The 17,776-nt window shown below is 43.5% G+C and overlaps 1 protein-coding gene across 15 annotated transcripts in view; it reads left to right on the forward strand.

Moving 5' to 3' along the window:
- Positions 1–17,776, forward strand: part of FIP1L1 (factor interacting with PAPOLA and CPSF1) — a 101,842-nt gene that overhangs the window by 78,533 nt on the left and 5,533 nt on the right. For 13 of the 15 annotated variants that reach the window (XM_075930418.2, XM_075930417.2, XM_075930422.2 and 10 more), the window contains one exon: positions 10,295–10,514. In XM_075930418.2, coding sequence (XP_075786533.1) covers positions 10,295–10,514 — 220 coding nt within the window. The remainder of the gene's footprint in view (positions 1–10,294; positions 10,515–17,776) is intronic. The other 2 variants (XM_075930419.2, XM_075930424.2) reach the window with 1 other exon arrangement.

Genomic DNA, 17,776 nt, shown 5'->3' on the forward strand with positions numbered 1-17,776 from the left:
GTGCACCAGAAAATCCTCAAAAAGGTCCTCAAAAGGGTCTCATCTAACCTGGAGCTGCATGTGGAAAAGCTCAAGGACCTAGCAGAGGCCCTATTTCAGGGGTGGCCAGCCTGAGGCTCAGGAGCCACCTGAAGCTCTTCTGAAGTTAATAACTCCGGGGCTGCAGCTATAGGTGCCACCTTTCCAGTGCTCAACTCCTGGCTCCTCCTCCTCTTCCAAGTATACTGCACCCTCGTGCTCAGAATTCCTATACACTCAACCCCAGAGTCGTTGGTGGTAGAAGCAGTCAACCAGAAGAGGTAGGGACAACCAGGGGTGATGCCAAAGAATGAAGACTCCAAAAGACTAGATTTGTTTTAGTGAAAAATATATTTGTCCTCCAGCCTCTAGTTCAGCTGGTGAATCACCAAGCCCTCATTGTTTTTTACAATTTTAATATGTGGCGGATCATAACCAATTTTGAGGAATCCCTTCCTGAAGGCTCCAGGCAGGAGTTTAAGGTTGATCCTGGAGAAGGATCCTGGAGAAGGACATAGTGGTTTCTAGGCAACCTTCCAAGCGGCCTCAGACACAGCGGACTCTGTGACGTAACACGATGGAATCAGACGACATCCTATGTATTGGGCATCCTGGTTGCTTCTCTCTGACCTATCAGCGCAGGCTGAGTAATCGATGCAGGGTCTTCATTTTGATGGAGTCACTTTGCTGAGCAAACGGATACCAAATTTCACAGGCTTAAGGACCCCCCACTCTTCCAAAGACCCTGCGGCTATATGTCCCCAGCCTGGCCCAGAAAAGTTTCCATCCTCAACACCCTCTGTATCAGGGTATCCAATTATGTCAGGAGCAACCTACCAAGAAAAACAGGGCTACAAATCCTGGCAGAGTCAACCAACATCCTTGGCCCAGTTGGGCTCACCTCACTCCAAACAAGAAACTCAGAATCATTTTGAGGGTGCACAGTCTTAAAGGATTATACCTTTCCACAAACTCCAATTCCTTTCCACAAACTCCTCCTACACTACCTTCCCCATCCCTCTTTTCAGGGACCCTTCTCACAAGAGTTTCCTCATTCAGGAGGTCCAGGAGCTGTTGTGGCTGAGGGTGCTAGAGGACCTTCCACCCAAGTATTGGAGCAGGAGGCTCTATTTCTGAATTACAAAGGCCAAGGGAGGTCTTTGACTCATCCTGGACCTGCAAGACCTGACTAGGTACCTGCGGAAGCTCAGAGTGGTGCTTTATTCAACTTGTATGAGAGCATTCTTGCTCATAAACAAGTTCCAGGCCCCGATGAGCCTCAACACAGAGATGTCAGTGTTTCCTCTGATCATGAGCAGGGTCTGCCTGTTCTTATTGGGGTATGTGGCGGTATGTACGTTCTTGATAATCTGGATAAAAATGTGCCCATCTCCCTGGCAGTATTTACTTTCCTGTTGTGATGAATCAATCCAGAGAACATTCTAGAAGTACTCCGATTCATCATTCCCACTCCCCCTCTCGAGCTGGTGCCAGAAGCCTTGATTGGGGAGACACATCTCAAGAGATCACCACGCCCAAGGGATGTGGACCCCGTGCAACATTACACATAAATGTCAAGGAATTCAGAGTGGTCTGGTTGGCCTGCAGGGTGTCCTCCTGTCAGGCATATTGGTGCAAGTCCTCAAAGACAGCACAGCCTCGACGTTCTACATCAGAGGACAAGGTGAGGCATACTTTTCAGTTCTATGCCAAGACACCCTCAGTGTCTGGGCTTCTGCATCAGTCACAACATGGCATCTGGAAGTGGGTCACTTCACTGTAGCCAAAAATCCCATGACATCTCAGCAGTGCTCCTCTCACCGGATGTAATCCATCCGTAGGTGGCCTGTGTGATCATTCAGGATTGGGGTTTTCCACTCGTGGGCCTGTTTCCCACCAGACGCAACAGAAAGTGCTGTTGGTTTGCTCCCAGATGGATAGGGGTCTCCTTCTCCAATGCCTTCCTCCTGTCATGGTCCAAGAGTCTGATGTACACGTTTCTGCTGATCCCTCGCATCAGCTGGGTACTAGTAAAGATTGAGAGAGAAATCTTGGATTGTTATGATCACCACAATGTGGCCTCCCTAGCACTGTTTCAGCATACTTGTGACGATGGCCCTGTGCCCTCCCTGGCCCTTCTCATGGCACTGTGCCCTTCCCAACCCAACTGCACCTGCTGTCTCAGGCCCACAGTTGGCTTCTGAACCCCAACTTTGAGTCCCTGCTCCTCTCAGCATGGATGGTCCATGATTGACCCAGGAAGAACCTATCTATTCAGAGGAGATCCAGCAGGTCCTTCTGGGAAGTAGGAAACCTTCCATGAGCCTGACTTACCTGGCCAAGTGGATGAGGTCTCCCCGTTGGGCATCAGATCACGGTATCTACCCCCTCGAGCTCTCAGTTGCAGTCCATTCTGGACTACCTGCTACAACTCAGAAACTAAGGTCTGTCACATTCTTCCATCAGAGTGCATCTTGCAGTCATCTCCACATTCTATAAACTGGTCCGGGGCAGACCTTGTTCTTCTATGACATGATGATTCCTAAAGAGCCTTGATTCCTAAATGGTCTTGAGTGGTGTTACCTCCAGGTACAAAACCTGGTCCCACAGTGGTACCTGAACCTGGTCTTCTACAGACTCACTGGGTCACCCTTTGAGCTGCTGAGATCCTGCTCCCTTTCCTACTTGTCCTGAAAGGTTGTGTTCTCAGTGGCAATGATGTTGGCGAGACAAGTCTTGGAGATCAAGGCTCTGACCTTACACAGTCTTCTACAAAGACGAGGTGCAGCTGCAGACTCACCCGTCATTTCTGCCAATAGAATTTGACTAGGGTGTGGGCTCTGGAGTGGGCTGAAGATGAAAGCTCTGGGGCATGGCTCTAGCTTCGTACGGATTGGGGCTGGGGTTGGGGAGTACTTGCCTGGAGTGGCTCCTGGTCAGCAGTGCAGTGGGGTTTCTTCCTTATATATGAACCAGAACTTATTTCTGCCTGTGTTCTGCTCCAAGCCCCACAAGACTGCAAAAAAGGGATATCTATTCACCTTTGACTTCTGGAGAACTGTAGCCTTTTACCTGGAACATACTAATCCCTTTCACAAGTCGACTCGACTCTTTGTTGCTATGGTTGATAGGGTAAAGGACCTCCCAGTTTCATCATAGAAGATTTCCAACTGGATTGCCTCTTTTATAAGGAACTGCTACAAGTTGGCAACAGTCCCACCTCCACCGATTGTCCAGGCTCATTTGACCAGGACATAGGCATCCTTGGTGATCTTCTTGGGACGTTCAATTCAAGGCATCTGTAGAGCTGTGAAGTGGTCATCAGTCCACACATCTCACTATGCCATCACTCAGCAGGCCAGAAATCATGCTGTGTTTTGAAGAGCTGTGTTACAGTCACTTCAGTTATTTGAAATGGTATCTGCATTCCCAGTATTGATATAAGTGCCAAAATACTTCAGGACCAATGGAGGATCTCAGAGTCTTCTAGAATGACTAACACCGATTCCTTACTAACTTCTGTGAAAAGCTCTGGTGGCATGACACTGGGAGACCTTCTTTAAAAAATTCTTCTGAGGCGCGAGCTGTTAATCCTCATTTGATTCTGAAGCCTGATGCAAAGTCTTAATTAGAAAGGGTTGTCTTTTAACTGGGCCTTATCAAAAATAATTTCCAAAGGCTTGGGTTAAAAGTTCTTTGGATGGAGCCAAAGAAAGATTAGTGACTTTGAGAGGCTGCACACTGCCAAAGAGATTCTCTTATCCAATCCAGCCCAAAATTTAGTGTGATATGCATTCATGGATCATAGGGTGAAGGTGTGGACTCATTTTCTCACTCATCTTAATCAGGGTGCTCACCTGATACTGTCTGGAAGAAGAAAAAATCACAAGACATTGTTTGAGGTTGCTGATAGACGGATGAATGGAAACATCAGTAATGCTGAATGCCAGTTGCTTTTTCAAAGGTCAGAATTAAAGGAAACCAGACAGAACCTGTCCATGCTTTGAGAAAAAACAAAATAACAATAAGAAGAAACCCTCAGTTGAATACAGACATCTTCAGTATTAATTTGGACAAAAATATTAATGCATTTTGTTACTCCTGATAGAGAAAAGGCCCTAACATTGACAGGCATGCTCAGTGACCCACAAGGAGGAAGCATATTATAAAGATACTTTTGAAAACATGAACAATATTTTAACATAGTAGTATGTCCAATATATAAAACCCTTTATGAGAAAAAATATGTATTTTTACTATATCCTACATATTTTAAATAATGTATAGACATATCCTTTGTAAAATGTTTTATGGAGAACTAGAAGATTTACTCAGCATTGCTCAGGTCCTTAACTCAGTTTTTAGATTTTGGAAAATAAAATGAAAATGTATGTGTTTCATTTGAATAATTGCTTTGGGGTGGGGTTGGGGATGAGGGTTCAGTATGCAGGCTGCCCCAGATAGGGAGGACTGCCCCAGCTGTCTCTCACCACAGCAGCTTGGGGCCAGGTGAGACGTGCCTCTCCATGGTTGCTGAAAGTCCAGTGGGCACAGCTGGAGAAGGGGTGCATGTCCCCTGGCTGAAGCAGGTCCATATTCGTTTGCCGCCTGCACTGCCCAGCAAGAGTGAGGAATGCAGCCAACTTTACTTTCCCCTTGCTTCCTGACAAAGGGGGATAGCCAGCAATGTTCACATATGAATAAGGGGGAGCTTCAGCCCCCTCCTCTCTGCCTTGCCTAACGGACGCCTAGGAAGTGGGAGACTCAGGGCTTTTGGGGCCCCAACCATCCCATTTCACCTGCCTGGTGATTCTCAGTCTCTTCTGTGTAGTTTTCTGTGAAGCATTCCCATTCCAGGCACATCCCATTTTCCTGGCACAACCAAACCCTTATGTTGCATGAAGTTATAATAAGAAGCTGTATACTGAATTTGATGGTCCTAGCTCTTACTGTTTGGGAGGAGTTCTTGAACAAACACACAAACAGACTCTCAAATATATAGTATATGTTAATTGATATACAGGTAGTCCCCGGGTTACATGGATCCGACTTACATCGGATCCCTACTTACAAACGGGGTGAGGCAACCCCGCACTAGCTGCTTCCCCCCAGCAGACCAGGGAGACGTGAAGCTAGCACCCCCCCCCCCCCCCAGCAGACCAGGGAGACGCGGAGCGGCTTTTCTCAGCAGACACCTCAGCTTGAGAATAAAGGACTGAGGGAAGTGAGGTGTGGGAGAATAAAACTGAGCTCTGGAGAAATGTTTGGCTAGAGTTTCCCCTACAATATGTACCAGTTCCGACTTACATACAAATTCAACTTAAGAACAAACCTACAGTCCCTATCTTGTACGTAACCCGGGGACTGCCTGTAATTATATTTGCATATTTGCTTTCTTGATTACATAGTAGTTCCAACTACATTGAGTATATATTAGGGATATAAAATGCTATCTTTTGTGTGGTATACATTTGACAAAGTAGGAGCCCTCTTGTTTTTACATTGTTTTGCACATTTCTCACACTGCAAATCAACAGACTTCTCTCACCATGACCCCTACTGCATTTTGCCTTTTCTGATAGTTTTGAAGGGTGATTATCGTAGATATTTAGTTACTAACAATTCATTTTTACTCCTTAAGAACATTTTTGTGAATGCATGGCAGAAGTTGGCCTATTATAATCAACTTCATTAATGTGGCTTGAGTGTGCTACTTTTTAGCTAGAATTTTATGAAGGAGATTTTAAAGGAAGACATTTAAATGTAACCTTCAAAGAGGAAAACCATCGACTTGTCTATTTTTTTCCTTCATAATATATATAAAATGCTTGCTTAGTTCTTTTATAAATGAATTTTACAAAAGGGCTTGGGAGGAGGGGGGGGGGGGTGTTTTCCTGCTGGTGTTTTATCTGAGACTATCACAAATGTCTAACCACCTCAGACATTACTAGAAACCTGAGATATGGGTTCAATTTTTAACTGAAAAAACTAGAGTAGTTTGAATCCTTAACACACACACTTCTCTTCTCTTAAGGTGCAGTTCTGTAAGTATTAACAACAGTTTAAACAGTTTAGAATCTCTTAAATTTCTCTGCTAGATTGGTATCATTTCATCTGAAAAAGTGGGTTGTGCTCATGAAAGCTCATACCACCATTTACATTTTTTATTAGTCTCTAAGGTGCTGCTGGACCATTAATTGTTTTTTAAGTTTCTTCTATTACAGACTAAGACGGCTACCCTTCTGAATCATTTCTTTAGTTGTCCATAGATTCTTCAAAGAAAAATTAGGTAGTCATGATCAGAATTTTTAATTTCCTAGTTGTCTACTTGCCCTATATGGACTTAATCAGCTTTCTCCTGTTCTATTCCCTATGCATGAAAAAGACTCCCCTTTTCTTTAACATAACTAAGATCAGCTAATGTTTTGCTGTTTTACGTCCATAGTATAGTTTTATTTATAAGAAACTGCTCTTTAGAGCAGAGTTAATGTCTTTAGATATATTGAATAAACTAAAAGTTTCCTGTACTGGAAATCACAATCTCTAAATTACTTGGTGGTACTCTTTCTGTTCTAGGTGCTGTTTTGGTGTGAAGTTTAGTATAAATCCATCAAGAAATAACAAAATACTGAAATTTGTTCAGTAGAACACACAAAATATTAACCTTGATTATGTTAGAAAGCAATTCTATTTTTTAACTTGTATGTTGAGAACATCTATAGATAAAATCCCAGTAGCTGTAATTGGAGATGTATAAAGCCAGAGTACAGGGTCACATTAGTTCATTGCAACACAAATGACATACTTTGGTTATGTCAAATGAATTTTCTGGTGTATCTGACTGGCAGGATATGGAGATTACTGTGCAGGTTGGATGTCCCTGGTCCAGCAACATTGGGACCTGAATAGTCCTGAACAAGAGATGATTCTGAGCCAGGGGAGGTGTCCCCTGCCACCAGCCCCAAGCCAGACAGCCCTTTGCCTCTGTCCCCCACTTTCTCCCTCCCCCCTTTCTCCTGCCATGCTGCTGCTGGCCCCCCGTACTCAGGCCCTTATGGTCATCTGGGGTTCTCCGACCCCACACTGCCATGGTTCCCTGGCCCTGTGCTGCTGTAGTCAGCCAGGTTTCCCCAGCTCCACCCTGCCACGGGATTCTACACTGCCTCATGCTGCCACGGGCTGCTGGGATTCTCAAGCCCTTGACTTCAGCTGCTGCGTTTCCCTGTCCCCATGCTACCATAAGAGGCTAGATTTCCCCAGCTCTGTGTTGCTGCTGGCTGTCAGAGTTCTCCATCTCCATGCTGCCGTGGGTGGGCAAGCTTATGCTTCCTCTGTCCCCCATACTGCCACTGGTTGCTGAGGTTCTCCAGCCTGTCTTCAGCACTTTGTGGGGCTCTGGTCCCTCTGCCCTCAGCTGGACTGCTGGCCCTCCTCTCGTTAGACTCCTGGGCTCTCTTGTCCGGGAGCATTTGTGATCCTGCCAGACAACAGATGTTGCTAGACTGGAGAGTACTGGTTTTCAGAGGTTCAACCTGTAGTTAATGCATAGGAGGGAGCAGACCAAATCAGCATGGATGTAGATTCCATAATAAGTAAAAATCATTACATTTTCTGTTTTGCAATTTACATTTAATGTAATCAGTAGAGTTTAGAAAATAGAATAACATATTTTTAAATTAGAATAGTTTCTATCATCCATTTTATTCAACCCTTGAAAACCATATGTGCCTTGTTGAAATCATGACAAGTTAAGGAAATTAGCAGTCTTAAGTCCAGATGTTTTTTGTTTTGTTTTTCGTTTTTGTTTTTTGCTATTTCTGGCTGCTGTCCTTAGAAGAATTTCAGTTTTGGCAGCATAATAAATAAAACACTGTTGTTTTAGGATTTTTGTTGTTGTTGTTAACTCCTCATTTTCCTTAATTCATACATCAAGTAATGTTTATTCAGGATTTTGTGGATGTAAAGCATTGTGTAACTCCTGCTCTCATACATTATATGGGTTGTCATTGACAATAGTATTTTAATTATAGTCCCCCCCCTTTCTCCCAAAGAATTATTTGTATTATTTCATGGAGCCCTTTGCCACCTGGTGCTTTACACTTCTGCTCAAGCGCGCTGCTGCAGACACATACAGGCATCTTAGACAAAGAAAAGTGAACATGATTCTCATCCGAACCCATTAGTGCTGCTTTTTATGCACTTAAAATATACACTTTATGCTTTATTTTTGAAAGCTCTGTACATTCGTTAACTTGCCTTCATAACACAATTTAGATAAGTGTTTTACTCTTTTACAGATGGTGAAAACTCGTAACTCACTGCAGTTAAATTGATTTACTTAAGGCCACACAGTGAGTTGGTTGCAAAAGCCCTCAGGAATTCCTGACTTTGGGACCCAAAGTCCAGCAGAGAATGCTGTGTCTCAGTAAAATAAAGACATCACTGTTGGGCAGAATGAGGCATTCGAGTTGTCCCATTGAGCATTATCTTTTGGTCACTAAGCCAGATACGAAGACATTTTGATTTCTTCCTGGTGACAGAATGCACTGGAGAGTCTCCTTATCCCACTGCTGGTTGCAAAAAAAATCTTGATTGCCAGAGGCAGTTTGCTTATCAGGAAGTCTAATTAAGAACAAAAGAACAGCCATTCTGGGTCAGACCAACGGTCCATCCACCCCAGGATCCTGTCTGCCGACAGTGGCCAATACCAGATATCCCAGAGGGAGGGAACAATAAATGTAATCCTCACGTGATCTCGCCCCTGTCACCAACCTCCAGAGAAACAGCATTTAGGGACACCATTCCTACCCATCCTGGCTAGTAGCCATTGATGGACCTAACCTCCATGAATCTAGCTTGCTCTTTTTTGAACCCCGTTAAAGTTCTAGCCTTCACCGAATCCTCTGGCAAGGAGTTCCACAGGTTGACTGTGTGCTGAGTGAAGAAAAACTTCCTTTTGTTTTAAACCTGCTTTATAATTTATATTACATATAAAGAATTATAATTCTTCTCTTCTAAACAAATACAGGTTGTATCTCCCTTAACCAGGACTCTCTGGTCTGGCAACATCCACAGTCCGGCAGGACCACGGATGTTTTTGGACCACAAAGTCCAGGTATAAGGAGGTCGGGCTGCAGGGCAGGAGTGGGCGGGAGGGCGGTGCTACTCAGCCAGGAGCCCAGTGTTGAGGGAGAAGGGTGCAGCAGGGAGTTCTGGCCCCTGCTGCTGGGCAAGGGGGCTGGCAATGGCTGCAAAGTCCCTGCAGCCCCAGAAGCTGTGGCCACCACAGAGCCCTGGGAGCACTAAATGCTGCGGAGCTCCAGCCTGGGGAGCCAGGGTTGGGCAGGCAGCACGGGGGCTCAGCTGGAGTCCTAGCTGGGGGTAGCATGTTAGGAGGGACCTTCCCTTGTTCAGTAAATCCCCTTGTTCGGGACCAGTCAGATCCTGAGGGTGCCAGACAAAGAAGATCCAACCTGTATATTGTATTTTACAAAAAAAAAAAACCCCTACATTTTGAGAAAATGAATGTTTTAGTAGTAACGATGATTCTGGTGATCATTTATTAGAATGGTATATTTGTGTAAAATAAACAATATTCCTTTGGATAGTTATAGCAGCTTTCCTAAGGCTAACTTACAGAAGAGACTTCCATAATTACTCGTTTGTGTTCTATAATTGGAAATATTTTTTAAAAATATATAGTGTAGAAGATGAACGCTTGAGAGAATGTATGGAACGTAACTGTCAAAAATTGTATATTTAGGTGCAACTGTTTTTATTTTGTGCATATTTTTACTTCCATAATGTTTTTCTTCAAAATAATTAAACTGATCAGCGTAGGAAACCATTTTTCTACCTCTCTTTTAACTATACTTTCAGAGCTACAACATTTAAAAGGATCTATGCTTGTTCTGGCTTCTTTATTTCCTATTTTCTCGTTTTACAAAATTACTCTAAGTTACTCACATAAAAAGTCTGACACTTCTTAAGAAGTGTTTACATGACTGTTTTATTTGTAGTGACCTAGAATTCAGGCATTCTGCATGATATGTGTCTGAAGAAACAACATGTACACTAGTAACCATATATCTTTGGAATTAAAATGAAACAGAGGAGACCTTGGATTACCATCATAGTAAAATGCTTTACCTAGTTTTAAATAATATGTAGACTTATTAAGGAAAAATTGCATGTACAAAACTCTAATTTCTAGAGTGAATCATGTTACATTTTGCTATCTTTTTTTTCTTGCTAATACCAGCATTTTTTTCTTTAGTCACTTTTCCGCACCTTGCAGGTTCTGCTCCTTCATGGCCTAGTCTTGTGGACACAAGCAAACAATGGGATTATTATTCACGAAGAGAGAAAGATAGAGAACGAGAGAGAGATAGAGATCGAGAGAGGGATCGGGATCGAGATCGTGATAGGGAACGAGAACGGACCAGAGAGAGAGAGAGGGAACGTGATCACAGCCCAACTCCAAGTGTTTTCAACAGGTTAGTAATAAAATAGTTAACTATAATGCTGTATTTAAATGCAGTGTCCGTGTTAGGTAGTGTGTTTCAACACTTAAAACTTGTAGTGCGCAGCTGTATGTTCTCTGGGGACAAGAGGGTGTGGGTGTCCTTCTCCACTTTTTTTTTTCTTGGAAACTATAGCAAAAATTTCCCAATGTAAAACAGAAGTGTAAAATATGTTTTAGATACTGCTTATAGGGCTCCAGGCATTAAGAGTATGATTTAAACTTTGTTTATGAGGGAAAGAAGCAGCTCTTTGACCTCATTAATTCAAAAAACAACTGTGGAATCTGTGGGTTCTCTTTATTATTTTACAGTTGGATTTTCTGCATTTTTTCCAAGAGCAGTGTCCACCTATGGTTGTCTCTTATTTGAAACAGTGGTATTCCTGCTGGCTCAAAATGGTTGGTTAGTTTAATGGATTTTGTGAGTAGTTGGGGAATGAATAAGGTTCTGTCCAAGCTATTCATTTATGAACTGCAGGTTTCATTCAAAGGTCAATAACTTTTTGTTTTCAAACAGATAACTCCTTTATTGACATTTCACATCTTCAGTAATTTTATGTGATTAAATGTAGACACTACTGCTATCTTCAGTATGTTTTTGTGCACAAGAACAGAGAATTTAATATTGAATTGGATGTGACATAAGTGAGTTGAGGGATGAAAATTACTTTGCTCAGAGTTTATTTCATGCTTTTCTAATGTCTGCAAAATATTTTGGGATTAATGCCTTGACTCTTCAGTTAATTGTTTTGATCTGTTTCTTTTTTATATACACATTAGCTGTTACATTGATTTTGGGATTGTCACCTTAATTGTTTTGTGTTACAGAATGTGAACAGAACGCCAAGAATTAGTATTATCTTTGTAAGAGAGAAGAGGTTTTTTTGTCATCTTTATCAACCATTGAAGGCATGAAAGAATTGTTAAAGACCTAAATTAGGTGCAAGAAAACTTAGTTCTTATTTTGTGCAGACACAGACATAGTGGTGATGTGGTCCTGTACTGTGTCAGAGTTTTGTGTTGCAAATTACAGGGTTAGTGTTTAAAAACTTAAGTCCAATTTAAACATCTGTTTCTCAGGCAGGTTGATTGAAGGCCAGAAAAAAGGCTGGTCATTCAGGGGTGCCTTAATGACTTCCAGGCCCAGGGAAGTCTCTGTGTTGCTGCCAGAGATATCAGTAAAGGAGGGGGAAGAGGAGGCCTCAGCTTTTTTTTTTTTTTTTTTTTTTTAAATGTGTCTAAATTATCCACCATCTGCAGCAAAGCTGTTGCCACATGGCTATGTAAGGAAGCAAGAGGCCCTTAACTAGTAAAAAGTAGATTTGGGAGTAACAAAGAAAGTGGGAGAAGATTTAAAAGGACAGATAATTCATATATGGTAATGTTTTTTAAGCTTTTTTACGGTTTAGTTCGCTTTTCAAAAATAAAAACACTGTGAGGAGGAAAAAGAGAATGGGAATTTTACACATAACAAAGAACATTAAATTTTAGGGAGCGAATACTTACTATCTCTGTGTTTTTTGTTTCTCTCAGTTTAAGATGCCCAGAAATAATGTTTCCATGAGGTTTAAAGTAGACATCATGTTTTGTGCAGGAAAAAGTAAAATGAAGCTATATATGCACTTCTGTTGTGGTCCTACAAATGAAAAAATCTGTGTCTGCTCTATTGCATTTTTTACTAATGGAAGATAACCAGAGTGAATGTTACTGCAAATATGCAAGTTAATGTGGTTTTAATATGATCCCACAGCCATCTTTACATCTTCCCCATACTACCTCTCTCTGTATATGAAAATTGTGCATATTTTATACATATTTTGCTTAATCCCACTCCCTGCTGTTCAAAATGGTGCTTTCTTTCTTGGTTTGTAGTCTCTTCAGGGCAAGAACCAAGTCTTTGTGCTAAGGTACAATTTTCAAGCTAGTTATTACGAACACCTTAAAATACAAATACTTGGTTGACTTCCACCCTTAGTTTCAGCAGGATACCTTGTAAAGAATGAATTTTGCTGTTTAAATCAATTTGAAGGGTTTTAGTAAAATATCTGATAAAATTTTCAAATATGGATGCTTTGTTGGGAGTGGCATTTTCAAATATGCTGAACACTCTTGGCCATCACTGAAGTGAACAGCAGTTTTCTCAGAACCTCTAAAATTGTGCTAATTTCTGATTTGATGCCTAAATATGGAGTCAGATATTGACCTTTAAGCACCCATGTTTGAAAATTGTGGGCATAAAATGTTTGCACGTGGTAGAGTGTACACAAACATTGATTGTGTGTATATGTTCAATTATTGTGTGCACGTGCTATCTATATGGTAAAATATTGTAGTCGTGATAAATTTTTATTTCTCTCATTGAGAATATTTCTGACATTCGGAACCTGAGCTGCTTCAAATACCCATAGATTATTACTTTAAGCTACCTGCCAGGCAGAGAAATGTTGTTTCCTTCTGTCCAAAGTCATAGAATCTCTATTTCTGCTCTGAAAACTCACTTGAGCCATTGCCCAAGACTTGGCTATATTTGTTCAGTCCTGCACCAGTAATTGGATTGGAAGCCAATATTATTCAGCTCTGCAGGACAAAAAAGTCAGCTTTAAATGATTGGAAAGGGTATGTGACAGTTCATTTTTTAAATGCCGTCTTGAGGAGGTAAATTTCAACCTTCTAAGAAGAGGTAGTGAAAGGAGGCTTTCCTGGATTCTATCCCACTTGGATTTCTCTGTCAGAAAGGGCACTGATGAAATATTAGATTCTTCGTTGAGTGTTGTCCCTAGAGGTTCTTCGCTTTGTGTGATGGCGTACCTATGACTAGGATCGGAGGTCTTCGGTAGCCATGCTTCTCCTATGCTCACCCCATCATGCACTTTAAGCAGTGTTTATATACTGAGTTATCCAGTCACCCTCAGTATTTTCTCAACCACTCTGGGACTGGGCCTCTAACAGACTGACTCCCTTTTTCTCTCTCTCTCTCTCTCTCTCTCTCTCTCTCTTTCACTGTCCTGGCTTTAGGTGCATTAAGTCAGCGGTTTCCAACCGCCGGTTCATGGACCAGTGCTGGGTTGCAAACTGTTGGCTGCTGGGCCGTGGCGGCTCTGGGGGCTAGGGCTGGGGTACATTGCCCAGCACCTCCCCTTCCGCCACAGCTGTTGCAGGGTAGGATCTACTCCCAAACAAAGAAGAGTGTTTTGTGGCGGGAGGTCCGTACAGACCCCGGCGCGGCAGCTTTAGAACAGCTGTGACCTGGGAAGCAGTGCAGAGCTAGGCGAGGGAGATGGGGCAGGCACTGAAGGATCCGGGGGCAGGGCTAGTGCTGGGATGATTTGGGGGTAGAGGGTTCTGGGAGCGAAGCTAATACTGGGGGGCTCTGGGAGCAGGGCTAATGCTGGGGAGCTCTAAGAGGTGGGGGTTGGCACTGGGGCATCTGTGGCAGGGAGCTGCCACTGGGGAGCTCTGGGGGTGGGGCTAGTAGTGAGGGACTACAGGGGCAGGGCTGCACCTGGGGGTGAGGCTAATATTGGGAGGACTCTGGGGGGATTGGGTGCAGTGGGACTCTGGAAACACGAGGCTAGCACTGAGTGTCTGGTGGGGGTTCTAAGGGGTGGGGAGCTGGCACTGGGAGGCTCTGAGGGCGGGAGGCAGACATGGGGGGATTGGGTGCAGGTGACTCTGGGGTCACTGGCTGACACTGGGAGGGTAGTGGCGGGGGAGTTCTAGGGGTTAGATCTGGCACTGTGGGGCTCAGGGGGCCAGGGTACACTCCAGCCCCCAGAGCTGCTGAAAACAGCTGGCTTCAGTTATGGCAGCCGCTCACCACATGGCAACTCCTAGAGCTGAAGCCAGTTGTTTGTGGCAGCTCTGAGGGCCAGGGCTTTTGGCGGTCCGGTAATATTTTATTTGCATATTCATTATTTATGTAATGAATATGAAAACGTGCAAATAAAATGTTACCAGTCCACCAAACGTTTGTGAATGTGTTTGCCAGTCCGTGGTATGAAAAACGTTGGAAACCACTTCATTACGTTTCTGCTTTAGATACTTGTTTCTCCCTCTCATATTTTTACCTGAAAAAAAAAATTCCACTCTCTCCTCTATATTATTTCCTAGCAGAGATTCCACAGTCCTTCCCGGTTGGGATGTTCTCTCCTCATTTGTGCCCAGAAGCTCTAGCTTTAAGATGTGCTTTTTTTACTGTGAGAGTATTCCCATGAGTGATAGTCACTCCCAGGCGAGCCAACAGTCTCTCCAGACCCCTAGGCAAGGTGTGTGGGGCGGGAAGCACAGCTCAGCACTCACGAAAGGGATAAGTCCTCAAGCTGATGGGGTGGGGCAGCTAGCCCTCATTTCTGCCCAGATAACTCCTCCAACATTGTCCAAAGTGCGCTGCCCAAGGCTCTGGTGGCCTGGGGCGCTGGTGACTCCTATTTCCTTAGTTGAAAGGCACAGACCAGAAAAGACTGGCCTCAAACTCAAGTTAATTATAATGGACCACATACAGATCCTGAGACCTCTCTTCCACAGCACTGATCCTCCTCGGCGTCATCGATGTTGACGCCGCTCCTTGTACACTGGGAAGTGAAAGTTTGCTGTTTTCTTTCCAAAAGATGAAAATCCTGGCCTCACCCTCCAAGAAGCCACCCCCCAAAAAGACCATCACAGCAAAGTTGTGGTTGTCATGTTGTTTTCATTGAGATGTAGCTGTTCTGACAGTCTGCTTACCTGTTGTACTGATGCTTTGGCAGGTCCAAAGACCCTAAGGGTACATCTAGACTACAAGCCTCTTTCGAAAGAGGCTTTTTCGAAAGAGCTCTTTTTGAAAGAGGCTTTTTCGAAAGAGATTGTCTAGACAGCCCCAGGGGTTTTGAAAAAGCAATCAGCTTTTCTGAAAGAGAACACCCAGGCAATCTGAATGCTCTCTTTTGAAAAAGCCCTGTTTGTGTTCAGGAACGCCTATTTTCAAAAGAGCTCTTTTGAAAAAAGGCATTCTTCCTGCTAAAAGTAGGTTTACCAATATCGAAAAAACTGCTGCATTTTTTTCGATTTAATGTTGAAAGAGCACGACAGCAGTCTAGATGCAGGTGAAATTTTTTTTTCTCAAAAAGCCACTTTTTTGGAAAAATTTAGTAGTCTAGACACACCCTAAGAGTGTAAAATCTCATGAGAAGATTCCACCGTGTGAGACTGACAAAGGTAATGAGACTGAGGGGTAACCAGGTTAGTCTGTAACTTTAAAAATGAGTAGTCCTATGGCACCGTAGAGACCAATAAAAATATGTATAGAATCACAAGCTTTTGTGGTCAAAACCTACTTCTTCAGATGAGCTTGAGTAGGGGGGGAAAAAAAGAAAAGGTAATGAGAGAAGCTCCAAATTGGCTCTGCCCTCTATCCTGAAACATACGACTCTCAAGTGCCTCGGCAGCGGCAAAATCACCAAAAGACCTCTCTATTGGCATAGCCATTTGGTGGCCATTCAGCATGCTACATTTTGACTGTTGTACCACATGGTACCAACGAGCTTTTCACTGATGTCTCATTGTATGACATCTCAACATTTGAGGCTAAGGATGCATATGCTAGTATCTCAGGAGTTTAGGTTCCTGAAAGAACCTGGCAGTTTCTAACACCCTGGAGTTGACTCTCTTCTGTACTGATCTGCTACAATCCATGTCTCTTCCCCACACCAACATTCTCCCTCACCTCCTAGAACTGGCCTCCCTTCTCTAATGGAGAAGAAGAAAAGGCAGAAAAGGCACTGCTGCACTGTGCAATCTTCCATCATAACAGAACATGGCTCAGCATCAAACGCACGCCAACCCAGTGCACAACTGAATGAAGTCTTTTGTATGATCACCCATGGAGGCCACCTAATATGCTTATTCCCTCAAAGTAGGCATATTGGGATCCATGGGCAGAGTATAGGCATCCTTTCCTCAACCATCCTCTCACAGAAGGGCTTTACAGACATAGCCTCTCTCCATCTTCTTGGTTTCCATGCCACCAAAGCTAGAGTTAGAATTTCTGGAGGAATCAGGAAGAGGAAGTAGAGGAAGAAGGCAGACCACTGGCTAACATCTCATCCTTTCCAGATGATGCAATCATGCACTGCTTCCCATTGTTGCAGATGACCTAAGACACATCCAAGAACTCTTTAGTAGAGTAGTGGACGCTCTACAGATCCCTCTAGAAGAAGTCTGTGAACAACAACATACGTTGTTAATCATACAAGCCTCCACGTTGGCAAGACTCACACTTGTGAGTGAGTCTTATTAAACCAACTAAAAGTAATCTGGCAGACCCATGTGTCCATATCATTAATCTGAAAGTGGATAAACAAAAACTTTTATGTCCCTGTGTCACGGAGATGGGGGGGGGGGGGGGCAACCAGGCCCTGCACCCCCTTCAGAAGATTTATTGGTTCACAGGAATACAGCATAACACAGACTTGTTAGTACAGGAACCAGGAGTAGTCAATACAATCCATCGTGAGTATAAGAGGGCCCCGAGCAGGACCCTCAGTCCCCCCCCCCCCGCATCCTAAGCCAACTGAAACCAACTCCCACCCTCAGCAACCAGTCCAGCCCTGCAGACAGCCTCCCCCTCAGTGAGTCACACCCAAAGCTTCCATCCCCAGCTAGGTGCAGTGCCCAGGGAAACTGAGGCGCACACACACACTGTTACAACAGTGCAGCACAAGTCAGTAGAAATCACAACATGACAGAGTGAATACAATCGCCACTTGTCATACCCTGCAAAAAAATACAGGTTTTTTATTTTCCTATTGTACCCCTAATTACCTCATAGTAAATACAGATACTGCTGAGAGAAAATCTTCCGGCACCAGTACATGTGGCAAGCATACACACCTATGTTGAATGAACATGCGCAATACATTTCAAAGAACATCAGTTACAGAAACAGGTAACTGTCTTTTCCCTCCTCCTTCCCCACTTTCAGGGACCCTTTTAATTATGAGAAAATGAGCCACCTTCTTCAACTGGGAGCCAGAGAATCAGTTGCATTCCAACACCGAGGGAAAAAAAATTATTCTAATTACTTCATAATGCAAAAGAAGAACAGCAGATGGAGACCTGTTCTTGATTTGTCAAACTGCAGTGCTTCAGGGTGGTCGTGTTAATAATTTATAATCCGAGCTCTGCAATAGGAGGACTGGCTCAGACCTTGATCTCCAAGATGCATATTTCCATATTTCTATAGACCCTTTACACAAATGG

This window comes from Pelodiscus sinensis, chromosome 4 (genome assembly GCF_052426305.1).
Source record: "Pelodiscus sinensis isolate ZL-2025 chromosome 4, ASM5242630v1, whole genome shotgun sequence".
NCBI lineage: Eukaryota > Metazoa > Chordata > Testudines > Trionychidae > Pelodiscus > Pelodiscus sinensis.